General features: G+C 42.0%; 1 protein-coding gene across 2 annotated transcripts in view; it reads left to right on the top strand.

Annotated features, from left to right (window-relative positions):
* aak1b (AP2 associated kinase 1b) overlaps positions 1-21122 on the top strand; it is an 82997-nt gene that overhangs the window by 58765 nt on the left and 3110 nt on the right. For both annotated transcript variants that reach the window (XM_060908327.1, XM_060908328.1), the window contains exons 19-20: positions 3497-3607; positions 4997-5098. In XM_060908327.1, coding sequence (XP_060764310.1) covers positions 3497-3607; positions 4997-5098 — 213 coding nt within the window. The remainder of the gene's footprint in view (positions 1-3496; positions 3608-4996; positions 5099-21122) is intronic.

The following is a 21122-nucleotide window of genomic DNA, read 5'->3' on the forward strand; positions in this document are numbered from 1 at the left end:
TACATTTATCTTCTAAAATAACAGACTGTACTCATCACAACCGGTTTATTTCACCATTGGAGATCAGATCACACAAGACATGAGTTAAATGACTCATTTTAAGGATTTAAGTAGGGTATTTAAAAGCGGTTTTTTTTTTTTTTTTTTTTTTCACTAGACGGTTGTTTTTACTACCGTACCTGTCTTTGGAGATGATATACCTATAGCCTACTTGACCTCTGATTTGATGAAATAAAATTCGACAAAAATGAAGAATGACACTCCTCGATGATGACTACAGCTTTAATAACACAGATGAAAGAGCCATGGGGTGATAATAAGCCCTACCGGTAAAAATATTCTAAAAGCAAACTGATTAATGCATCAGTAATAGGCTACTAATATTAGTTATAATAATAATATAGGCTATTAGTAATAACGATAGTGATAGTATTAAAGATAGTAGTAGATATTTAAAATAATCAGACTAGGCTACTTACAGGGCAAAGGGCGCGTTATCACTGCTCAGCTGTTCGTTTATTAAATAAACAATGCAGTCGCGCAGTAACCACGCGCCGCTTATCAGATACAATCACAGATTCTATGGATAGAATAACCCTTCAAAAAAGTGCGACTTATAGTCCGGTGCGACGTATATATGTTTTTTTCGTCTTCATAATGCATTTTTTGGCTGATGCGACTTAAACTCCGGAGCGACGTATAGTCCGGAAAATACGGTATACCAGTGATGTGATGGCAATGTGGCTTTAGCTACAACAGCAAATACCAACACTAAACAGCAATTTGCAGGAGGTAATGGCATGAAAGGAATGATAGTGTAAAGAGTGCAGCTAAGAGAAATCAGAGCTGCGTAAAAAGCGAGAGGCAGAGAGCAGAAATGAAACTGAACGGGGCGGGAGCTAGGTTAGAGCAGTCAACGTAAGTTGGCATTTAGAGTGAGGGCACACAATTTTACCTTTCCATCCTTGCTTTAAAATTGTGATTTTCGGCATACACAAACAATGACGGCACAAAATCTGGACTGCTTGAGTCAAGCGAGACCTCTCCTACAAACAAAATTGCATGCAAAGCTAAGTTAACATGCTAACAATATTCATTACATTGTGTAACTATGACCCAGCTAATCAGACAAACGTTACCGAAGTATTTTGCTACATCAATAAACGAAGACTAGAAAGAATAAAAAAGAAAGATTTAATAAATAGCCTGATCTTACCTGTGATGAAGTGGGCGCTGCAAACCCGCGCATTTTTGATGGTGCTTTCATCCCAGTCTACACGTATGATGGCTTGTAGCCATAGACGTCGGCGATTTTTTTGGAATGGGTGAGATCCTGCTGGAATTCTGAACATTTTAACCCCATCACTGCTACGATTCTGACACCCGACAACACAACAACTAGGCATTTCTGAGTCTTTTTTGGGTCCAGGCTGCGCACGCAATTTCCGCTTTCGTATGAATGACGTTTACTGCGAAGGGGTCTATAAGGCGCACTGTCAATTTTTGAGAAAATTTAAGGATTTTAAGTGCGCCTTATAGTCCCAAAAATACGGTAATAGCTTATCTATCTTTTTTCGGGGGAGGGGAGGCTCAAACTACACTTGCTACAGTCAGGGGGATCCCAGATCGCAAATGTTTGAGAACCCCTGATGTAGACAGTAGCTTAGTTTGGTGAAGAAATTTGCTGGGAGAAAAATAATTCGGGTTAAAATCACGGAGATCACACTTTTTCCCGTCTTGATGTTTGATGTGAATGTTATCTGAGGCTCTTGGCCTGTATCTGCGTGATGTTATGCGTTCCACTGCTGCCACATGATTGGCTACTTAGATAACCGCATGAGTGTCCAGGTGTTCCTAATAAAGTGAATGGTGAGTGTATATGTGCAGTATGATGTATCTAAGTCCTTTAAAGGTCTCCTTGCATCGTTTTTCCATTAATTGTGCGGTGGTCTCTAGTATGAATGAATGCCCCGTGAGCCGGTTTTGGTGAAAAAAATGCTGTGGTTCTCCTGTTTCAGGCTGTTCTAGTTTGCTGGAGGAGCGGGTGGCGGGAGAACGACAGGATTTCAGCTCTTGCTCATTAATATTCATGACATGTAAACGTGTTACCTCTGATTGGCTAACAGCACTGTGATGCTACCTCCAGTGAGTCAGAACAAGCGGATGTGGGTTTCTTACTACGGCGAGAGAGAAGGAACAAACCGCGAAGGGAAAAATACCGCGCGCTAACGTCATTGAGGTGCGACGCGAGGAAATAAGAAAAATTCAACAAATGTTTGGGTTTTTACTGAACAAACAAACGAATAAAATGAATGAGTGACTTAAAAAAAAAGAGAATGTGGGTGTCTTTGTAAAAACTGTTTTGATTGGCTATTATGGTCTCGACGTCGATGTTTTGACCAATAACAATGTAGATAACAAGAATTTTACATCACATTCAACGAGATTTAAACGAGACTAAAGATGGCGACTTACAAATAATGTGTAAACATCGTTGGAGTTAATAAAGTTTGAACAGCATGAAGGAACATACCCCAACCCCCCGAAATTAATAAAAAAAATTCTCAACGGATTTGGCATAATATAAAAAGGTCGTTTTTTACTCAGAAAAAGCGGAAAACTCTCATCCCTGCCTAGCTTGTGATCATGTCATCCATGCTAACGTGGAGAATATGAACATGCTATTTTGTAACAAAAACCTTCGAACAAAAAGTTCATGTATTACTTACAGCTTATGAGCTGGTGGTCGATCGTCTTGACGGCACAGATCCAGGGATTAAATGCAACCTCGAAGCAAAACCACTACTGAAGGCACCGAAGTTTGAAAAGTCACTGTGGTTGAAATGATCAGAACACAGCACTAACGCTGCATTATACTTCGCTGGTGGTGTTCCAAAGATAAATTCCAACCATTTCTTCTTCACCTCTTCTATCTTGGGCAAGAAATGCAACGTTGATGTGTTACTGCCACAAATAGCACAGGCACGAACTTGTTCAGACATGTTTTCGACTTGCTGTTAGGTCCTCTTCGTTAGCTACTGACGAGATGGGCTCTGCTCAGTGTTGCCAGATACTGCTGACGTTTTCCAGCCCAAAATATGTTCAAAATCCGCCAAAATGCACTTAAAACCGCCCAATCTAGCAACACTGGCTCTGCTATCTCTCCTCGCGCTTAAATCCGAACTTCCTTCCCGTGGGCGGTCGCAAGCCAAGGTAGTCAAGGCCATGAATACTAATTTACGAAGTGACGTAAGATCGTATGGCTTTTTCAGGTCCGCTCGTTTTTCCGACTATTTTCTTTCATAAGCTAAAACAGGGAATGGGGGTAGAATTACATTTTTGCATGCAGCATGCATATGCAACTCGGAGTGAACTATGGTATTTCAAAAAGAGCCAGTATTAAACGTTTTTGGTGGAAGGGCACCTTTAAGCGCCCTTGATGCTCCTCTCTCTCTCTCTCTCTCTCTCTCTCTCTCTCTGTGTGTGTGTGTTTTAGATGCACTAAGTGGAGAAGACACTCTCTTGGGCAGTCCTTTCTCCTCAGGCCCCGCCCCCTGTCTCGATGAATTTGCACCTGTGTCAGGAGGATCTGCCCACAGCACAACAGGTGCGATTCTCACGATTCAGTTGTTGTTTAACATTTGAATGAGTGCATCTCTGTCCGTCAGCTCCACCTTTCCGACATCTCCAGCATTTCCATCTTCAGATTAGATTAGATTAGATAGATTAGATAAAACCTTATTGATCCCTTTGGGAGGGTTCCATCAGGGAAATTAAGATTCCAGCAGCATCATTACAGATAAACAGAGAAAAGAAATAGAGAAAACTTCTAGATAAATTAAAATAAATTATTTACTAGTGCTGTCAAAAATGTTGCATTATTAACGCGTTAACTTGACTCAATTTTAACGGCGATAATTTTTTTATCGCGAGATTAACGCTCTGTGACATGATGTAGGTTTTTCATAAGCTTTTGAAACTGCCAGGAACTTGGAACAGAGACTTTGCTTAGAAAAACGATAGCAGCTAGACTGTAATGCCACGCCCCGCACAGCCAGAGTCCTCTGCCCTCCTCCCCCCAAAGAACCAGCACGGGCAGGGCGCGCTAGTAGAGATGGGATTTATGGCTCTTTGATGGGATCCGCATCTTTGTGATCCGTTCTTTGAAAAGAGCCGTTCAAAAGACTGGCTCATTTGGCTCTTTTTAAATATTTATTCAGTTTTAAGAAGACAGCGTCTAAAGAAGCCAGATCCCTCTGAACTGTAAACTCAATGCTATCCCAGAAATCCTTTCTGTAATATGCAAATTTGGCCGCCTCTGATTGGACAGCGCGACGCATCAACAGGCAGAAAGTGTAAAAGTACAAAATGTGTTAAGTGAACTGAAACAGTAAAGATCAGATTCAATGCAATATTTATCAACGAACAACTTAAAGTTAATATAATAGTGTACTTTATATTATAATCAAGCATGTCAAGCCTACCGTCACTGTGTAACCTGTCTCTCTGATTAGAGTTGTAGACTAACTCAAGCAGTAGATCACTTCACTCATGGTTCTTTTGCTAGCCCCGGTGCTCGGCTTAGGTTTCACTTTGCAGTGGCTGTGTCAAGACGTGTTATGCTTTGCAATACAAAGCAAGCCCATTCACTTTTTTATGCTGATAAGAGAATAACAATGGTTTTTCATGTGACAAAAATGTGCGATTAAATTGCGATTAATCGCAAGTTAACTATGACAGTCGCGACATTAATCGCGATTAAATATTTTAATCGCTTGACAGCACTAGTATTTACATATACAAATATAAAAGAATAAGATATGGGGAAGAGAAGGGGGGGGGAAGAAAAAAAAAAAAGGGGGGGGCGCAGCAGGAAAGATATTGCACTTTATATTGCACATTGTCCGGTATTGCTTATTGTTAGGCTAGGCTACTGCTCCTTCCCGTCCTCTGTCCTATTCGTCAACCCCATGTTAATATTTTGCTTCCTTTCCAGACTCGACTTGCTTGATCTCTGGTTTTGAGCCGCCGAGTTCAGACAAAAGCGCAGATGACGAGTTTGACCCGATCCCAGTGCTCGTCTCCAAAACGTCTCAAGGTAAAGCGCGCTCGGCTGTGTTTCAAATGCCTTTGTTTGTTTTCTACGTGGACGTGTAGTACAAAAATGGTGTGTGAGGTCAAATTAGACCAAAGGAGAAGAGTTCAGCTGCTTTACAGTTAAGAATGTGGAAGAACCTTGTAATTATTAGAATCTTGTGGATCTTTCCCAACTTCCTGTACTTTCAGATCTGATTACAAAATAGTTCTCAAAGTTTCCACGTTTCAGTCAGTTGCTTAAAGTGCTATTTATGATAGAGCTGTTCTTTAATGATTACCTCTCTCTGCCCTCCTTTCCTCTGTCCTACCTCGTTCTTTTGTTCCTGCTCTCCTTCCTAACGCTGATGCCTGCTAATTCTTTTTTCTTGCATTTTTACTTTTTTTTTTGCTCTTGCCTTCTTTGCCGCCTTACCTTTTTTATTTTATTTTTTTTCTTTCTTCCTTTTTCCTGTCTTCCCTGCTGCTTGTTCCTTTTCTCCCCCCCCCCCCCCCCCCCCCCGAATTGTCCCCACCCCTTTCTTTAGGCTCCTCCCACAGTGCTACTGGCTCTGACTCCAGTTTGCCCAGTTTGGCTTGTTCACTGCTGCTGGTGGATCAGCTCATCGACCTGTAGAGCTCAACGCGCTCTCTCTCAATCTCTCACTCCATCCCTCCATCCATCCATCCATCCCTCTGTCTGTCTAAGTGCTTTGCTTTCAGCCTCCATCCTGCTGCTCACCTTCTCTTTTCTTCTCTCCATCACAATCCTCCTTTGAGGGTTTTCCTCCCATTTTTGGAGTTCAGCTCTTCATTCATGTTCGTCTTTTTGTGTGTTCTTCATTCTTTCATCACAAACCTGCTTTATTTGTGGGTTTCTGTGAGTGTGAGAGAGAGAGAGACAGACAGACGTCTCACCTTATTGATTGATTGATTGATTGATTGATTAGAAAGACATTTGTATCTTATCATGTCTGACTTGCACTGCACTTTGTAGTTTCTATCATTTTTATGTTAAATCTTTTTATTTAATACTATTTATTTATTTTCATTTTATATTTTTTATTTCTCTTATTTCTGTCTTTTCTGTCTTTCTCTTGTTCCTTCTTTCTCTGCCTCTATCTTTTTTCTTTCTTTGTCTTTCTCTCTTTTTCTCATGTTCTCGTTCATTCTTTTTTCCTCTTGTGAGTCTTTTTCTTGTTCTCTTGCTCTTCTATAGTCTTCTTTTTTCTTTCTCTCTTTTGTTCCTTTATCTTTTGTTTTTCTTTTACTCTTTTCTCTTTTTTCTTTTTTCCTTTCTTTGTTTTTCTTTTACTCTTCTTTCTTTCTTTCTTTCTTTCTTTCTTTCTTTCTTTCTTTCTTTAGCTTCATGCTTTTCCTTTTCTCTTGTTCTGATTTATCTCATTCTTATTCTTTCATCATTCTTTCTTTTGGTCTTTTTTGCTTCTTTCTTTCTTTCTTTCTTTCTTTCTTTCTTTCTTTCTTTCTTTCTTTCTTTCTTTCTTTCTTTCTTTCTTTAGCTCTCATGCTTTCTTCTCTTGTTCTGATTTCTCTCATTCTTTCTCTTTCATTGTTCTTTCTCTTGGTCTTTTTTGCTTCTCTTCTTTCTTTCTTTCTTTCTTTCTTTCTTTCTTTCTTTCTTTCTTTCTTTCTTTCTCTCCCAACATGTTCGTGCACTCATTTCCCTCCACCCCCTCACTGATGTAAATAGGTCGTGTGTGTGTGTAAATGAGCAGTGTATCTGCGCTGTATGCAGTGATCTGTGTAAAGAGAGTCTTACTGTCGTTCCTGTAGTGATATTATAGATTATTATAGACTTTAATGAGATCTTTCCTGTATGCCTAAATAAGATTCGATGTGAATATGAATAGAGCGTTAGTGAACGAGTGTGTGTGAGATATAAACATATGTATATGAGTCATAGATTATTCAGAAGAATTCTTTATATCTTTGTCATGTGTGTTGAGTAGGCATGTGCCGATAACCGATTATATGATCTATCGCAATATTGTCAGACAATATTGTTACCATGGAGACAATATTGACTTCTTACTCGGGCAGCATTCGGAAGGTGAACTAAGGAGAACTGTCTTCTTATTCTGGACAAATTAAATGCAGTGCTCAGATCTCCATACTAGAGTCCTAATAGCAATATGGGTGTGCTGTGAGGCCACTCGTCTGGCGTACAGGGAATCCCTCTTCGTCTGTGGGAGTATTTACTGAAATGGTAGATGGAGCAGTAACAGCCAACACAAGTGGAGTGGCAAAATATTCCAGGTGAAAATTCATAGACGTTCTCTTCTGCATGTATTACTGTTAGCTTAGCCATCACTCCAACTTCACATCAGTCTTGGCTCTTTGATCAGTTTGAATATTTGAGTCAGTCATTCACTCACTCATTCAGTTAATCACAGTCATTCATTCATTCACTGCCAGCCTCTGTCGCTCACTCGTTCAGTTAGTCACCCTGTCACTCAGTCACTCATTCAGACTTTCACCCAATACGGTAACTCACTCATTCAGACATTCACCCAATAACTCACTCATTCAGACATTCACCCAATAACTCACTCACTCACTCACTCACTCACTCACTCACTCACTCATTCAGACATTCACCCAATAACTCACTCACTCATTCAGACATTCACCCAATAACTCACTCACTCATTCAGACATTCACCCAATAACTCACTCACTCATTCAGACATTCACCCAATAACTCACTCACTCATTCAGACATTCACCCAATAACTCACTCACTCATTCAGACTTTCACCCAATAGCTCACTCACTCATTCAGACATTCACCCAATAACTCACTCACTCATTCAGACTTTCACCCAATAGCTCACTCACTCATTCAGACTTTCACCCAATAACTCACTCACTCATTCAGACTTTCACCCAATAACTCACTCACTCATTCAGACATTCACCCAATAACTCACTCACTCATTCAGACATTCACCCAATAACTCACTCACTCATTCAGACTTTCACCCAATAACTCACACTCATTCAGACTTTCACCCAATAACTCACTCATTCAGACATTCACCCAATAACTCACTCACTCATTCAGACATTCACCCAATAACTCACTCACTCATTCAGACATTCACCCAATAACTCACTCACTCATTCAGACTTTCACCCAATAACTCACACTCATTCAGACTTTCACCCAATAACTCACTCATTCAGACATTCACCCAATAACTCACTCACTCATTCAGACATTCACCCAATAACTCACTCACTCATTCAGACTTTCACCCAATAACTCACTCACTCATTCAGACATTCACCCAATAACTCACTCACTCATTCAGACATTCACCCAATAACTCACTCACTCATTCAGACATTCACCCAATAACTCACTCACTCATTCAGACATTCACCCAATAACTCACTCACTCATTCAGACATTCACCCAATAACTCACTCACTCATTCAGACATTCACCCAATAACTCACTCACTCATTCAGACTTTCACCCAATAGCTCACTCACTCATTCAGACATTCACCCAATAACTCACTCACTCATTCAGACATTCACCCAATAACTCACTCACTCATTCAGACATTCACCCAATAACTCACTCACTCATTCAGACTTTCACCCAATAACTCACTCACTCATTCAGACTTTCACCCAATAACTCACTCACTCATTCAGACTTTCACCCAATAACTCACTCACTCATTCAGACATTCACCCAATAACTCACTCACTCATTCAGACATTCACCCAATAACTCACTCACTCATTCAGACTTTCACCCAATAACTCACACTCATTCAGACTTTCACCCAATAACTCACTCATTCAGACATTCACCCAATAACTCACTCACTCATTCAGACATTCACCCAATAACTCACTCACTCATTCAGACATTCACCCAATAACTCACTCACTCATTCAGACTTTCACCCAATAACTCACACTCATTCAGACTTTCACCCAATAACTCACTCATTCAGACATTCACCCAATAACTCACTCACTCATTCAGACATTCACCCAATAACTCACTCACTCATTCAGACTTTCACCCAATAACTCACTCACTCATTCAGACATTCACCCAATAACTCACTCACTCATTCAGACATTCACCCAATAACTCACTCACTCATTCAGACTTTCACCCAATAACTCACTCACTCATTCAGACTTTCACCCAATAACTCACTCACTCATTCAGACTTTCACCCAATAACTCACTCACTCATTCAGACATTCACCCAATAACTCACTCACTCATTCAGACATTCACCCAATAACTCACTCACTCATTCAGACTTTCACCCAATAACTCACTCACTCATTCAGACTTTCACCCAATAACTCACTCATTCAGACATTCACCCAATAACTCACTCACTCATTCAGACATTCACCCCGTAACTCACTCACTCATTCAGACATTCACCCCGTAACTCACTCACTTATTCAGACTTTCACCCAGTAACTCACTCACTCACTCACTCACTCACTCACTCACTCAGACGTTCACTCACTCACTCATTCAGACATTCACTCTCACTCACTCATAGCTCATTCATTCATTGACTCAGTTATTCAGACATTCCGCTCACTTACTCACCCTGTCATTTGCTCGCTTGCTCACTCATTCACTCACTCTAACTCATTCACTCTCACTCACTCACTCACTCACTCACTCACTCACTCACTCACCCTGTCACTCACTCAGTAACTCCACTCACTAACTCATTCACTCACTCTAACTCTCTAACTCACTCACTCACTCACTCACTCACTCACTCACTCACTCACTCACTCACTCACTCAACTCACTAACTCCACTCACTAACTCATTCACTCACTCTCACTCACTCACTCACTCACTCACTCACTCACTCACCCTGTCACTCACTCAGTAACTCCACTCACTCACTCACTCACTCACTCACTCACTCCGTCACTCACTCAGTAACTCCACTCACTAACTCATTCACTCACTCTCACTCACTCACTCACCCCATCACTCACCCCGTCACTCACTCAGTAACTCCACTCACTCACTCACTCACTCACTCACTCACTCACCCCATCACTCACCCCGTCACTCACTCAGTAACTCCACTCACTCACTCACTCACTCACTCACTCACTCACTCACCCCATCACTCACCCCGTCACTCACTCAGTAACTCCACTCACTAAATCACTCACTCACTCACTCACTCACTCACTCACTCACCCCATCACTCACCCCGTCACTCACTCAGTAACTCCACTCACTAAATCACTCACTCACTCACTCACTCACTCACTCACTCACTCACCCCATCACTCACCCCGTCACTCACTCAGTAACTCCACTCACTAAATCATTCACTCACTCACTCACTCACTCACTCACTCACTCACTCACTCACTCACTCACTCACTCACTCACCCTGTCACTCACTCAGTAGCTCCACTCACTCACTCACTCACTCACTCACTCACTCACTCACTCACTCTAACTCACTCACTCACTCACTCACTCACTCACTCACTCACTCTAACTCCTTCACTCACTCACTGTAACTCACTGTAACTCACTCACTCTAACTCATTCATTCAGTAACTCCTTCATTCATTCACCCTGTCATTCAGTCACAATAAGTCACAATAACTCTTTCACTCACTCACTCACTCACTCACTTACTCACTCACTCACTCATATACTCAGACATTCACCCCCTCAGTCACTCTGTTGGTTACACAGTCAGTCAGTCGTTCAGTCATTTAGTGGCTGTCTCAGTTAATCACACTGTCAGTCTCACTCACTCATTGAGCAAATGGTTTGGACTCTGTAGGTCAATAAGGCTCTAATATGGAGATCTGTGACTCGGCAGTGAACGTGTCCTTTACCACCAGAACAAGATGCTGCCCAATAGAGACATTTACATTTCTACATGGAGTCTGTTTTTTTTTTTAAACGCAGTATTGTGATCTCGCAAAGCCATGAGATGAAGTTTAGTAATGATCATGCATTGAAAATGGAATATTGGCACACGCCTGGTGTTTCTGAGCCCTGCGTGTTTATGCGAAAGTGGAAAATATTTGTTTGAGTTTCCTGGACTCTGACATGTACTTGTGCAGCAATTCTGTGCGTGTGTGTGTGTGAGAGAGAGAGACCTATACAAATGTGTGTATTTAATAATGACATGCTGATGCCCAGAAACAAACACACACACGCACACATCTCAGCATGACAGTGTTTTAGATTCCTTATTTACATCAAGACGTGCTTGTGACAGATTTCAGTCGTGTGTGTGTGTGTGTGTTCTCTTTGAGATGGCAGTTCTAAGAGTTGGGTCCAGTATAAACACGTCTGCTAAAGCACAATCTCTCTTCTCTTCATCCTGTTTTCTTTTCCTCTTTTTTTCCTGTCTAGAGGAAACTCTTCTCTCCTTTTTATTTCACTCCCATTCTAATTTTCTTCTTCCTGTTTTCTCATTTCTCTCTCTCTACTTGCCTTCTACCATCTTTATCTCCTCCTGTCCTCTCCTCCTTCACTTATCGCTTTCTGTGTTTCATCTTTCTCTCCCTCTATCCTGCTTGTCTTCAATAAACCAGGTGAATGATTTTCTGAGCAATGCTGAACTGTAGTCAGATAACTTGATCACCGGTCGAGCTGCTAATCAGCATTACCGATCGATTTAATGTGTATGACCATCTCGAGTGTTTGCCTGTTTAATCGGTTCCCTCTGCTGTAAAATGCACGGATAATTACAGAACCTGTCCCAGCTCAGGCGCAGGACCTTCCTGATTTAGCGTTCTATTTTTCTGACCAGGCCTGAGCTCCGATTTCCCTGCTATGTACAGTCGCGTGTAGGAAACGCCGCTAACCCCTATGCAATCTCAGCGTTTCTACATAGAACACACCGCTGTCCTTCAATCGCCTTGCAGCTGCAGTTCAGACTTGTGTATTTGTGCAGAGATTACCCACAGTTCCTTTTGTTGTTGTTCCCAGATGTATGTATGTATGTTTGTTTGTTTATTTATTTATTTATTTTTTGATCGGGGTTCGAATCGTCACCGTAGCAAAATCCCGAACCCGTGTGTGTGTGAGTGATAGAGCGGACACGACTCCATGTGCACCTTCTATATTTTTGTCTAAAAGAGAATAAAAATTAAGAAAGCGTGTTCAATAAACATGTACATGTGAAGCATAAATATGTTTGGTGGTGTTCCTCAGTGCAAACACCTCACTTTTCTGTCTCACTCATTAAGAAAAAGGAATAAAACAGGTTGTATTCAGTCACGTGACTTTTTTCTTGCGAGTTCACTTCCGGTGAATGAAGTGGTGGTCAGACAAACCAATTTGGCTGCCGTTGTACAAAGAGCAAGTGAAGCCTCCAACTATTTTCACAGTTTAGACCCCAATGCACGGTTAAAGGAACAGTCCACCGTACTTCCATAATGAAATATGCTCTAACTGAATTGAGACGAGCTGCTCCGTACCTCTCCGAGCTTTGCGCGACCTTCCAGTCAGTCAGACACAGTCAGACGCGCTGTCACTCCTGTTAGCAATGTAGCTAGGCTCAGTATGGCCAATGGTATTTTTTGGGGCTGTAGTTAGATGCGACCAAACTCTTCCGCGTTTTTCCTGTTTACATAGGTTTATATGACCAGTGGTATGAAACAAGTTCAGGGCCCGTTTACACGAGGACGCTGTCAGGTAAAAACGACTAAATATTTTATCGGAAGTGCCTTTCGTCTACACGGGGACGGCGTTTCCGAGGCTGAAAAACGGATAAAATTGAAAACGCCTTCCAGAGTGGATAAGTTAAAAACGGCCCCCGTTGCATATCCGTCTAAACTACCCAATACGCGAAACTCTGCTCGGATCTGCTCACGTCGGGTACGCGTTTACGTCATACATATGTCATATACTGTACATGCCAGCCCGGGAAGTAAGAAAGTAAGTAAAAAAGTAAGAGCATGTCTGATTACATCGATCCAACGGACCTTCAAGCTGCTCTGTGTTTTAATGCAGTAGATGTGTTTTCCTGCTCACCCGCCCAGCTGGAGCTCCTCAGTTTGGTGTCGCCAAGTTACACACGCGCGCACGCGCGCGCCGCCTATTCAAGCTGCTCGTGAAACCATAAACCCGAGACTGAAAACAAAACTAGCAGCCGAACGGGTTTATTTTGCTGAGATGGACACTGCCTTTTCTCTTCTTCACCGAAACAAGAGTGAGTGTTACTTAATAAAGGCAGATTAAAAGAGTTTCGGTTTGCTCCTGCTCCTCCCTCGAGCACTACAGTACCTCAGCCGGACCGGTGTTCTGTAAAGTTATCCTAGCAAGTTCTCATACAGACCATTTTATTATTCAAAACAAGTCATTACAAATTATTTGACTCGGCCAAAGACTCGACCAATACGCACAAAACATAAAAATCGGCAAATGCGTGAAATTCTCACCGATTTTCTATCAGCCCAGCTGATCGGTGGGACAAAACTACTGTTGAATTTTCCTACCCTCCTGGATTTCGCGCATGTGTAGTAGGCTTGGTAGGATAACTTGACAGAACAGCGGCGCAGATGTGCAGATCAGACAAGACGGAAGACGTTGCGCATGCGTGCAGACATAGCGGAGACATTTATGCGTCACCGTATAGACGCAGATTTCCTCCTTGAAAACGGTCGTGTAGACGCGGAAAAAAGTGAGAACGAAAACGGACTTTTGCGTTTTTGTTTTATACCGTCCCCGTGTAAAGTGGGCCTCAGTTACACAAATTGAAACGTGGCGATTTTCTATGCTATGGAAAGTCCGCACTATAATGACAGGCATACTAACACCTTCTGCGCGCTTCGGCAGCGCATTGATACGGAGCTCAGATATCAATGCACTGCCGAAGCGCGCAGAAGGTGTTAGTACGCCTGTCATTATAGTGCGGACTTTCCATAGCATAGAAAATCGCTACGTTTCAATTTGTGTAACTGAACTTGTTTCATGTCACTGGTCATATAAACCTATGTAAACAGGAAAAACGCAGAAGAGTTTGGTCGCATCTAACTACAGCCCCAAAAAATACCATTGGCCATGCTGAGCCTAGCTACATTGCTAACAGGAGTGACAGCGCGTCTGACTGCGTCTGACTGACTGGGAGGTCACGCAAAGCTCGGAGAGGTACGGAGCAGCTCGTCTCAATTCAGATAAGAGCATATTTCATTATGGAAATACGGTGGACTGTTCCTTTAAGATACCTTCAGAAAGTTGCTCTTTGCGATGGGATAGATCTTTACACATTATCAAAGAAGGATTTTTTCTACAAGTTGGAAAATTATCCGTCCGTTGAGTTCCCTGACATCTCAAACTACTTGGTGTTGCAGACATCGTTCTACACGGGGACAAAGATGAAAACCTGGAAGAACCCAGAGACGTACAATTTTATTTTATTTTTTTAATATGTGGCTGGTTAAAGATCTGGGGGTCAGGACACTACAAGATAAATCCTGTATCATTTATGCCCGGGTAAGCAGGCATTTCTGGGCTTTTTGTACACACCTTTGCAATGATTGATTGATTGCTAGGATACTAAAAGTTTTAGTATCGGGTGTAAACAAACCACAGCTGCTCGATTCTCAATCCTCCCTGCTCTTCTCTTCCGGGTAAATCATTCACAAAGATCCACAGAAACCCCTTTAAAGATCTTGATTACCTTATCTTTCTAGTTCAGTATAGGAGCCCAATCTACATCATCATCCTTGGAAAGATCGCTCGGACATCCTGATAAATAAAGTGAAAACATGCACATTTGTTTACAATATGACGACCACGATCAAACAGTAAACAAAAACGCATGCGGACTGAAGTGTTTCCTGAACTTCAAAACATCACAAAGTAACAGAAAATGGCAAGAAAAGTGATTTGCGAATCCAAATGAAATAAATCGGAGGAATTTACAAACCTTTCATGAAGTGGTCACGGCAGACAAGAGCGTTCTTCGACTCGGCTCGCTTCCATCGCAGCGAAAGGTTAAAGGAGATACGCAGAATCTTTATTTTTAAATACATTTCTGAGTGGATAGTGTCTCCATCCTTGACTCTTGTATGGTGCATAAATCGGAATAAAAAAATATATTTTTTGAGACTTAAAATCGACCATAAAGTTGGCATTCGAGTTGCCCTGCTGAGCCAGCCAGCCCTGAGCGCGTGACGTCACAGCGGTAACCGGTTTTAAGGCCTTTGACAGCTATAGACCAAAGTCATATAAATAAAAATTTGTGGTGAAAGTAAGAAATACCGTTACCGACTTGCTCAACTAAGACTGATTTGACTTCATTGATTGTGGGTTGACTCTCATTGAAACAGGATGGGTGTTATAACTTATGCAACATACATGTACACGCATGCATTTTCACTGATAAAACGTAAAAGGCTAATTAAATAATCAGATGAACTGAGACAATCACATTCTGAAGCAAATTAAATAATCTCGTACCGGTAACTTAAACACACAATACAAGTTACATGTATTAATCTAAATGCAGGTAAACAACGCGTTGTTTTTGTTGTTTTGTATCCAAATGAGAGTTGGAGCTTACCCGTCTGTGTTCTCGCTTCTTGAAGGCCGATCTTGTGGCCGATTTGTTTTGAAACAATCTGACTTTCAATAGTTCATTCGCTTCTTCCACGCAAAGGCGAGATATTGCTGCTGAGGCGAGCATATCCAGCGGAGAAATCAGACAGCTGGTTCACTCATTCTCCATTTTCTCCATACTGAGTACTCCGCCATTACTGCTCGGCTCAGGCAATTACTAAAACCCAGGACGGGACGTCACCGGTTTTAGCAACAACTGCAGGGAGGTCACTGCCTGAGCAATAATATGTCACATCCCATTCCGTTCCGTCCCGGGTTTTAGCACCAACCCTCAGCTCACACTCCGGGAGAACTGGTGTAACTGAACTTAGTTTCCTTTTCTTGTAGTTTTCATTCATTATCTCTAGCCGCTTTATCCTGTTCTACAGGGTCGCAGGCAAGCTGGAGCCTATCCCAGCTGACTACGGGCGAGAGGCAGGGTACACCCTGGACAAGTCGCCAGGTCATCACAGGGCTGAAACATAGACAACCATTCACACTCACATTCACACCTACGGTCAATTTAGAGTCACCAGTTAACCTAACCTGCATGTCTTTGGGGGAAACCGGAGCACCCGGAGGAAACCCACGCGGACACGGGGAGAACATGCAAACTCCGCACAGAAAGGCCCTCGCCGGCCACGGGGCTCGAACCCGGACCTTCTTGCTGTGAGGCGACAGCACTAACCACTACACCACCGTGCCGCCCTCTTGTAGTTTTCTTTTCCTTTAATTGTTGGTACTGCACCCTCTTTCAGTACGGGCTTATAGCCAACGCTCCTCAACAGATCAGAGGTCTCGTACAAGTCTTCAGTAAAATGTGCAGAGCAGAGGAGAGACCACTTCGTAGGCACCCGACGTGCCCGTAAACTTCTCGCAAAACGCGTTTGAACATTCTTGGGCCATGAATGCAACGTAAATCCACCTTCTGTCGTGTTGCTGCACCCGCCAGCAACACATCTACGTGGCATGGCGATAAATTAGCTCAAAATGGAGGATCAGAGTTGCAGTCAGCTCTGTGTTTTAGTATAGCGGAAATGGTGATGAGACCGATAGACTTCCTGCAGCGATGTCACAGATGTCAAGGTCATTCACTCAGGCCGTTACCTATATGAATAATTTTAACCTCCTAGGGCTTAGCGGTCACATGCGTGGACAGCACTTTTTAGAAATTCGGAACAAGAATCCACATATGTGGACATACTTTTTCTCTAAAAGTACATCTTATCAAAGATGATGCTTAGTTTTTATTCTAATCAGGTTCTAATAAGCCCAAATAGCAAAAAGAAATAAAAAATGCATGTAAAAAAACAGCTTGGGCCTTAGGAGGTTAATAGTAAAAATTATTATATTAGATTTATTGTTAACGCTTAAAACTATTCCTGAGGTCTCAAGGCATTTATAAACAAAAAGTGAGGCCATGATTCTGCGTATCTCCTTTAAAGAGCCACCCTTCTTGTCGTCTTTTGGTCAAATCCTTTGCTCTTTCACCCTTTTTCACTTCTCAGGGAGCCCTGAAGAAACTTTTACCACTTTCACGGTTTGTTTGATTCAAGCAGCACAAAACAGCGCAGACGTAGGGCATTTTAACGACGAGCAAGGCGCCCCAGTGATAGTGAACTTAGCTGACCACCACTTCATACCTTGAGCCAGATGTGATGTCGGATTCAACCCGCTGTATAAAGTGAAGCTCATGGTACCTTTTCCTGTAATTATTCCTCATTTATTCAAGAATGAAAAGTACTTTTTTATCCATTCGTATTGTCCTTGAAACAGCTTAGTTCTTCTGATCACTTAATTTATATTAGATGTAAATAATCATTCCTTCACTAGCACCTCTTTTTACTCTCTTTATCGAAGTTCATAAAACAAACAGTGCAGCTTGTCTTGTTACCAAGAAACCACAAAGCACCACGTCCTCGCTTCTGAAGAAAACGGAAAGCGACAGCTTTACCTCCGGCTGTTACAAAGGCGCCGAGACTGGAGACTCTTTGCATAAATGCGAAATCATCATCATCTCTTCGAAGAAAGCGTCACCTTATTAACAAGAACACACTTCAGAAAAAAAAAAAAAATCAGTTTGTAGAGCATGTGCTGTACAAGTCCTTAGTATAGAAATGAATAAAGTATCAGAACGAGAGGATAGAAGGGAGTTTTATTTTATATTCTAGCAGCACATACTTGCTTACATTGCAGACAAGAAATCCTTTCGAACAATCTCACAAATGACATTTTAGTGACCTGAAAATTGCTCTTGTGCAATCTTGCTCTGGGTAACAGCCTCGGCCTCGTCTGCTCCAGGTAAGATTTATTTCACCCTGATTTACAATTCACAGTACCTTTTTTCCCCCTCCTCCGTTTTTAAATAAATTGTTTTTGTGACATTAAATTTAACTTGCTGTACATTCTTTGAAGAAACAAATGAACATCTCGGTGGAAAGTCTGAGTTGAGCACATGACCGGGAATTGTTACTAAATCATTAAAGGAGAACTGAAGTCATTTTGAAACTTGCTTTATTTCTTAATTAACGTGTTTTTCAATTACGTTTTCGCTTTTAGTAACTTTATATCGTGACTCGTATTGGCAACTAACTGCAATTAAATATTATACTTATCGGCCTATTCGGTTTTTAGCCATGTTGAATTTAGTTCGTTTGGTCCACGGCAGGCGTCGCTTATCCGCGCGATCTTCACGAGACTTGTGCGAGACTTCGAAACGTGAAGTGTCAGCCAGGTGTCAGTGCCGCCATTTTGAAAACTGTTTTCCAAACGAAATATTGCACAAAAACGAGTTTAAATGACGATTACTGCCGACTTTTTTCAAACTTTCCTGATTGCTGTCAAAACAAACAATACTTCCTTCCGGCTTGATTACATCAGCATTCGAAAGAGGGCGCGCGTGTCTTTTGACAGCGTTGGCAGATGTCAGTCGCTTAGATTTCCGCTGTACGTTTTACTTCCGTCCTACGATGTCTGGCACAGGTCTCAACGAATCTCGTTTACGGTCATTGCTTTGACATATGGACTGATATATTACAGAGCATATTTCAAACACTCATAACTTGCTCTAGCAGTGACAAAATTGTGATCAAAAACGCATTCCGATATTTAATAAAATGAGAAATAGAATTTTAATAATACAAAATTTGCCTTCAGTTTTCCTTTAAATATAAGGGCATAAATGTGCACTTCAAGAAATAAGGTAAAATAAAGGCTTTTGTTTTATTCGTCTAATGACATTTTGGTGTAAAACTGCCACATCAACTCATTTCTTATTTAATTTAGAAATAATTTGTGGGGGCGTCGTGGCTCAGGTGGATAAGGCGCCATACCATAAATCCGGGGACCCGGGTTCGATTACGACCCGAGGTCATTTCCCGATCCCTCCCCGTCTCTCTCTCTCTCTCCCGCTCATTTCCTGTCTCTACACTGTCCTATCCAATAGAGATCTTGCAGTCACATGACCGGAAAGTACACAGCCGCCATCTTATCGGTAAAAAACACAGCTGAATACTGCTGCACTCGTGTACAGAATGGATCAATTTCAACCGACGGACTACACGGCTCATTTTTCTAATGAACAGATAACTAGATATATGTCTAAAATAAACGATCTACAGATTAGTGACCCTTATGGCTTACCGGACGGAGTTTTCACGACCGTGTCAGTGGATGTTGAACTGCCAGAGGTGGAATACCCGGACGTGTATATTACCTCATTAACTTTCCCTCGCTGTTCAGTGGTGAAGCACTGCGTGCTTATAAATCTCTGGACAGTTATCTTTACAGAAATTCAGGATTTGTCAGCGACTCAGATGTGGCATCTTGTAAACAAGAAAATAACAATCCTCATTGGACGGGTAAGTCACTTAAGTATTGAGTATAGCACTGACCAGCCGATTATAGAATAGAATAAGGTCATTCCAGCTGTAATTCCAAATCGTCCGTCTTGTTTACCATGGATCTGGCGTTGGAGAGGTAGAGGCTTAGCAGTGGAGATTTGAGTGGCTGTTTTCTGAGCTTAGTCAACAGGCCGGCTCTGCAGCCTCGCTTTTGCTTCCGCTCCCGACGCCGCCTCCTTCGCTTTGCTTCCGATAACAATCCACGGAGACCCCACTGGTCTCACTATCTCATCCGGAATGTTGTGCATGCGATGGAAATCGCTAGAAACCGTCATTTTCTGCTGGAAACCAATGTCCAGTAAGTCCATATGGTTGTAGTGGATATTGAAGTCCGGTACAGACGAACAACACGCAAAAATACACACAAAAAACATAAAAAACGTGCACAGGTAGGGAGAGCTTGTAGCCGCAGCCGTTGTAGTAGAATTGTATATAGTAGGGTTTTCCAGAAGAAAAGGTAGAAGTAGAAGGCGGAAATATGGCGTTTGACCGACAAGATGGCGTCTGTCACAATCTGGATCGGCTGTGACGTCACATGCAAGTGCTCCATAAAGGTGAAAAAGCCCCCAAAAATATCTTAAAAAAAAAAAAAAAGAAAGAATTTGTAGGTTTCAAAACCAACATCCGTCCTTAGCGGTGTAGATTTGTATTTTCATTTGGTTGAAAATGTTTAAAATGGGATTATAATAAGCTGAGCTCTGGTTCTTGTTCGAGTCCTGATGTAATATCGTCTTTAGAATTTTGTGTGTGATGGTAAAGTGTGTTAAGAATCCTGGAAATTATGAAATGGTGATTACCGTTGGCCGATTTTCTTCAGGTCAGGAATAACGTATGCTGACTCTGATACCGTAGAAGTCACCACCTTTTTCTCATGACTTTGGTTTTGGCCAGTTCCCGCCCACCACACAGCTCTCCACTATCAGCCAGGGAGGTTGAAGGTTGTCCCTCTGTACCAGCCGACCACACCTTTTTGAACTCGGGGGTGGCGCAACACACTCAGAGGAACACTCTATCTCCCCATCTCTGTATGCATGAGCTCACGGACACCCATGATTGGCTAGTGACGCTTGTGATTGACAGGGGAGAGAGAGAGAGAGAGCATGCCACGCCTCCTTCTTTGAGAGCACTGGTTCTCTTGGGCTCCCAGCCACAGATGGTATCATTTGTGATTTGAGCTCATCACCTCTGAATGAATGCTTTTCAAGGAGCCGTGACCACATACCGTACAGTATTTTTAAAGCTTGTGGAGTGTCAAGAAAAGTACGGCACGTGTCGTAATTGGTTTTAAGCTGACGTTCATGATTGGTTCGTATTTCTTTGGGATTTGGATTCCTGATCTCTTAACAGGGTTTTTTTTTTTTTTAAATACTGGTCCGTATCTCCGTCCGTCTGAAACACCCTTTTCCTCAGCAATCACAAATCATAGCCACTTGGTACCAAATTTCAGCTTGGGGTTCCGTACCGTGTTTACCATTTTCAGGTCTGTCGCACATCGACTTCCTGTTTACCGACTGAATGTATTTGCAAAA

Source organism: Neoarius graeffei, chromosome 25, assembly GCF_027579695.1.
Source record: "Neoarius graeffei isolate fNeoGra1 chromosome 25, fNeoGra1.pri, whole genome shotgun sequence".
NCBI lineage: Eukaryota > Metazoa > Chordata > Actinopteri > Siluriformes > Ariidae > Neoarius > Neoarius graeffei.